The sequence below is a fragment of the Brienomyrus brachyistius genome, unplaced genomic scaffold, assembly GCF_023856365.1.
Source record: "Brienomyrus brachyistius isolate T26 unplaced genomic scaffold, BBRACH_0.4 scaffold44, whole genome shotgun sequence".
NCBI classification, from domain to species: domain Eukaryota; kingdom Metazoa; phylum Chordata; class Actinopteri; order Osteoglossiformes; family Mormyridae; genus Brienomyrus; species Brienomyrus brachyistius.
In genome coordinates this window covers 1167123-1173271 of record NW_026042319.1, presented here as the reverse complement: position 1 = coordinate 1173271, position 6149 = coordinate 1167123, and the positions used below count along the sequence as shown (strand labels likewise).

At 44.2% G+C, this 6149-nt stretch overlaps 1 protein-coding gene across 1 annotated transcript; it reads left to right on the top strand.

Annotated features, from left to right (window-relative positions):
• Positions 1-564: 564 nt before the first annotated feature.
• On the top strand, positions 565-3606 carry LOC125722887 (uncharacterized protein PF3D7_1120000-like). The gene is made up of 2 exons (XM_048999119.1): positions 565-574; positions 1655-3606. Exons 1-2 carry the CDS (start codon positions 565-567, stop codon positions 2422-2424), a joined length of 780 nt encoding a protein of 259 aa, XP_048855076.1. The 3' UTR covers positions 2425-3606.
• Positions 3607-6149: the final 2543 nt, after the last annotated feature.

The following is a 6149-nucleotide window of genomic DNA, read 5'->3' as shown; positions in this document are numbered from 1 at the left end:
CACTCGGTAATCCAGCATGGGAATTGTGGTGGAGATTTACGAAGCTCTCGCCGACGGTCTCCCCGCCCCCCCCCCCCCCCCCATGATCTGCCAATAGCTGGGGAGACTGCCAGGTTGACATACTCACCAGAAGGCACCTGAAAGTGGAGCAGCTCTCGAGGAAGGTATGCATGATGAGATTCTGTGATTTGCTGAGCCTTATGTGGAGAAACTCGAGCATATAGGGCCTAATAGAAAAGGTTGGTAGACTTTTTCTTTCGGGGGGGGGGGGGGGGGGTTCTCAGTATTGTGCATGTAATTTCTTTAACAGGGTGGAAGACTCTGCAGTAATGGTAGTGAGAAAGAACAGCCCTAATGGGTCCTGCATTGTTCCCAGTCTGCTTCTGTCAGTAAGGTATTCAGGTGCAACGTTTAGCCTGCTGTCCTGACAGTTACCCACTTTCCCATTTTAACAAGAGCAAAGGGAAGCCCTACATCTGCATGCCAGGCCATGTCCAGTCACTCCTACTGCTCCTGGCAAGACCATTACAAGAATCTCTTCAGAAGCAATTCATAAAGGGGAAAATGGCAGGGGGTATGTCTAGATGGTGGCCCCTCTGCTCAGGGGTTAGGCTAGCTCCAAGCAATCTTTAAAGGATGAACTTCTGTCTGTCAAAGTGTAGATAGGTAAGATGCAGATAACGCTGTAGATAATGGGCTGTTTGTCAATGCAAGTGCTTGCATGTGCTCTGTCTGTCAGGTTAGCAGTGACACAACTGAACATGTTAATTACACTTTCTTCCAAAACTGGGCAGCATTCTACTTTGGCAGAGAAATATCCAGAGAAAGTGAGTAATAAAACAATTTGAGCAAAAACAATAGTGGCACATTTTAAATTCAATTGGTATCACTTCACTGCCTACTTTGGCCTTGAGGGCATGGACCCATTGTCGTCTATGAAGTTCATTTTCAGGTATGGAGATTCCAACATTTCCAGGATTTTCTGTAGTCACTCCGCAGGCAGAAATGTGTAGTTTTGCTCCCAAACTCCATGATTAGTTTACCAGTGTGAATGCAGTTGGAACACTTCTGCGGTGAGAAGTTACAAATCTAAATGTGTCTCATTAAGGGATACCCCAAAACACTCTTCATACATGAAGGGGAACTGTGGGGCTCCCGTTTATCTGTTTTTCATCTGTTTGCTCTTTCCTGTCTGCTTCCTACATCCTTTCTGCTGGGATTATCAGCATTTGCTTGTCTATGTAAATCCTTGCATCCAGAGGTGCAAATGTGAATGTTTACCGACTGTGCAAAAGGTCATTGTTGGTCTGATGTCTGTATGCAGCTAGACGACAGACCACCAACACAACCAGGAAACAGCACATCAACATCGATGCTTCATATTATTTTTATATAATAATAGCTCTTCACGATATTCAAGTTGAAACATTGTGGGCTGCAGCCTTACATCAGTGTTAGAACAGAGCCTTATATTAATGTGTTTTGGCTCATTGCTCTGGTTTGTTTGTGTCTGTGGAAGTTTGTCGAAGGGGCTGTGAAGTGTGACGTCCATGAGGTAGTCAAATGCAGCTGTGTAGAGTCAATCTTTAACTGTCTTTCCAGACAAATCATTGACTTTCAAGTAACAAGTAAGTCTCAAGTCTTACCACTCAAGTTCCAAATCGAGCACTGAGTCAAAACAGACAAGTTCCAGGTCTCAAGTCAAAGGAGTCTAACATCAAGTCAAGGGAATCTAACATCGAGTCAAGGGAATCTAACATCAAGTCAAGGAAGTCTAACATCAAGTCAAGGGAATCTAACATCAAGTCAAGGGAGTCTAACATCAAGTCAAAGGAGTCTAACATCAAGTCAAGGGAATCTAACATCAAGTCAAGGGAGTCTAACATCAAGTCAAGGGAATCTAACATCAAGTCAAGGGAGTCTAACATCAAGTCAAGGGAGTCTAACATCAAGACAAAGGAGTCTAACATCAAGTCAAGGGAATCTAAAATCAAGTCAAGGGAGTCTAACTTCAAGTCAAGGGAGTCTAACATCAAGTCAAGGGAATCTAAAATCAAGTCAAGGGAGTCTAACATCAAGTCAAAGGAGTCTAACATCAAGTCAAGGGAATCTAAAATCAAGTCAAGGGAGTCTAACATCAAGTCAAGGGAGTCTAACATCAAGTCAAGGGAATCTAAAATCAAGTCAAGGGAGTCTAACATCAAGTCAAAGGAGTCTAACATCGAGTCAAGGGAGTCTAACATCGAGTCAAGGGAGTCTACCATCAAGTCAAGGGAGTCTAACATCAAGTCAAGGGAGTCTAACATCAAGTCAAAGGAGTCTAACATCGAGTCAAGGGAGTCTAACATCGAGTCAAGGGAGTCTAACATCGAGTCAAGTGCCGAGTCAACAAGCCAAAGTCTGAAGTCAAGTCTCAAGTCCTAAATAAGTCCCTATATAACCCTTTCTTATAATTTAATTCCACAAAAGTATTATATTACAGTCTTGTAATCTATTATAACTGCTTGCCCATTTAATAAAGTATTAGGGGGGTGTACTCAGTGAATATCCACCTGTAAAACTGGGCAATCAATTGCTCTGTGGAAGGTGCAATGTGAACCAAACCCGGTCTCTGGTTTAACATATTTTTATTGAAAAGTAAGGGCTTAGTATGACCTGGTCTGGCTCCAAGACTGCAGAAAAATTCTTTACAGTTAGCTCATGGAATGTGGAACAGAGTGTTAATGTCAACTCTGCCGTCAAATACTTCGAGATTTGAATGCATGTTTTTCTTTATTCCGTTTTTATTTGTTTGCTTGTTTATTTATTTGTTATTTTAAAAGCCTCCCTCTGTCCTAAACTCCATGGCCAGACCTGAGAGACAAAGGGAACATTGTGTGATGTAGACAGCAGACCCCACCCCCCTACATGTAAAAGTATTAGGTTACTCATGGAAATGGCATAAGGGTCTCATGCAAGCACTGAAGACATCGCACATCTCAGTTATTGGTTCCCTTTCCTGTTGTTCCAGTGCTTGAAATTATGATGTATTACGGGACATTTCTCATAGGGTGTGACTCCCTGTCCCACAATGACACCATGTTTCCTCGCCCTGGGAATGTGGACGATGTCTTCAACTGCCTCCAAGATGTTCATGCGATATCTCTCCCTGGGGATCTGCACTCCTAATGTTTGATTTAGGGGACAAGTTGGGCCTTGAAGTTCTGTCCTTGAATGCAGTCGCACGAATCACATATATTCATTAACTAAGCAGCCGAACATCTCATAAGCATTTCTGAATGGAAAGATAGAAGAACTATGATTATTAGAGCATTAGCATGAAAAATGAGCGACTGGTCATGTGTTCTGTCATCCTCCAATTATTCTTGGTTTGAGTAAATGCATATCAACCCCCCCCAAAGAAATTCATGGATATTCCCTTATGCTGGCGATTAGCTGTATTTCTTTGGTTTTATGTCTTAAGTTCATGTTTTAATAACTTGTTTACATGCCTTATGTATTTATATTCTATTATTGCATTTTCTTTTGCACTTGATTAACAAGCTCGACATTTCCTCCCAGTGTATGACCAGTATATTGCACAGCTGAAGGTGACAGTATAGATACATTGACTTCCCCGTGGTGTGTCGCCAACAAGCCTCACCTGGTCCTATTTTTAACTGCTGCCTCTCCTTTCAGCCCTCGTGTGGATGATCCCGGGTGCCTCTCGTCTGCTCCCTCATCTGTGCTGTATATAGTGCCTCCTCATCCTGAGCTCCCCAGTCCAGTCATTGTATTGTTGCGCGTGTGATCCTGCTGCCTGCACGTGCCGCCTCCGTTTGCCCTGCGCCCTCTGTGTCCTCCAAGCTCTCCCTGCCCTTGTCCTCCCTTTTGTTTTGCTTCTCCCGGTGTGTTTTACTTTAATAAAGCCCTTTGGTTCTCCGCCAATTCCTGCCTTTGCCTCCGTCCTTCCGGCAACGTGACACTTGTTCAGTTTCAGTAGAAGGAGTTACCACAACAATAGTCATTTATGTGTCCCGGTCACTTATTTGTATCCAGCAATAATTCCCAGTAATAAATAAAAGATTACAGACTTTGAGTAAACACTATTGTCTCAATAAGAGCTGTTACCCTGGTTTGCCAGCTGAAGACAAAGCCTCTTGACCCATGAGACGTTCTCCCTGACATATTCTGTATAATTTATCTATCCATCTTCTGTAATTACTTGTCTTATTCAGGGTCACGAGGGTCTGGAGCCTATCCTGGAGGCTACAGGCGCAAGGCAGGGAACAGCCCAGGACGGTGCACCAACCCACCACAGTGCACTCTCACATACCTGTCACTCACACATACACACCAACAGGCAATTTGGTAACTCCAGTTAACCTCAGCATGTTTTTGGACTGTGGGCAGAAAACGGAGCACCCAGAAGAAACCCCACGATGACATGGGTAGAACATGCAAACTCACACACACAGCCGTGGCAGAGACTTGTACGCTGGCCCTAGAGGTGTAAAACTACAACACTAGCCACTGCACCACCACCTGAATGATTTTGTCACACCAAAACAGCCCAAAGGCAAAATGTGTTGTTTGCTGGCTGAGTTAGTTCTCTAATTCACTGTTTCTCATCCTAGTCGACAGGGACCTGCAAACTTGCTCGTTCCCAGCTCCCTGCCACACAGTCCACATTTTTGCTCCCTCCCAGCTCCCTATCAAGAGGTGGGAGGGAGCAAAAATGAACACTGTTTGGTGTCCCAGAGGACTGGGTGGGAAAATACTGCTCTGCCATAGTGCCCACTGTGTATTGGACTGGGCCTGTGTTTACCTGGTCATTCAGCAAGTCTGGTCCACCACACACACACACACACACACACACACACACACACACACAGACCTGTACTCTTTGATGCAGTGACAGTCCATTCATTTCTATGGGCAAAACCCTAATCCCAACAATGACAACCTCAACCCCTACCCAGCCCTAAGCTGAAACGAAAGGAACCAAACAAAACACAAGAACTCTGACATTTTGGACAAACAAACACAAACACAGTTTTTTTTTTTAATCACATCGCGGGGACATTTAGACCCCAGAATATAATATATACATGACCACAAACACACACATAGATTAGTTATCTATATACCATTAATTTACATGAGCATAACCCTAATCATGATAATCCTAACACTTACCCAACCCTAGGGGGTCCCCACAATGTAGTATATGCATGACCACACACACACACACACACACACACGCACACACACACACACACACACACACACACACACACACACACAGTTATTTCCCATATTCGCGTGCGTGGAACTCCGTCACTGACTCTCTGCTCTTGTATGCTGGAAGGGCTGTTCTGCTGGCAGGCTGACGTCTGCACCTGGTCAGTTGACCTCTGCCTTGCAAAAAACGTGCAAACTCATTCCCGTGTCGTCCGCGGCCTCTGAGGCTCAGCTGAACACGGAGAAACGCCAAGTCGTCTTGGCAAGAGCTTGTGTGTGCAGACAGGGCTGCATGTCTGAATGAAATGCATACTGTTGTGCCGCAGGCTGAGCCAGAGTAATGCATGGACTTTTACCAGAATCTTATATCATTTACCATCCATGGGCTGCTGTCCAGTTTTCCACTCTGTCAAAGCTATTGTGTCCAGTTGTTATTATTGCAGTTTGTCCAGTTGTGCCATTGTAGCACTTTGAATATATATTGTTTGCATCTCCACGGACATCCCTGATGCCAGCAGGGATTCTGGACCAGTTTTTTTTTGGTATCTTTGTTCCCCCTGTAACATTAGGGGATGATCCTAATCCACGAACACTGTCATCTTGGACTGTGTCCTCTAGCAGAATTACCTGGATGTAGAGGCAGGCCTGCTTATAGGGAATGTGAATTCTGAATTGACCAATAGCATTTGCAGATTGTGGTCCAGTTGTAGTTGTCTTCACTGTACCGATTGGTTGTTATCTTATTGGTTCTTATCTTATGTGTGGGAGGTAGCGCTTGCATTGCAGTATTAAAATAGAGCAGTTTTATCGACCAGCCTTGCAGTACGTCACAGTATTACAGCTTGCTTTGCAAACCGCAGATATGCAGTATTACAGATCAGCACTATAATAATTAGTGCTTTCGGAATCACAGATCAGCTATCGCC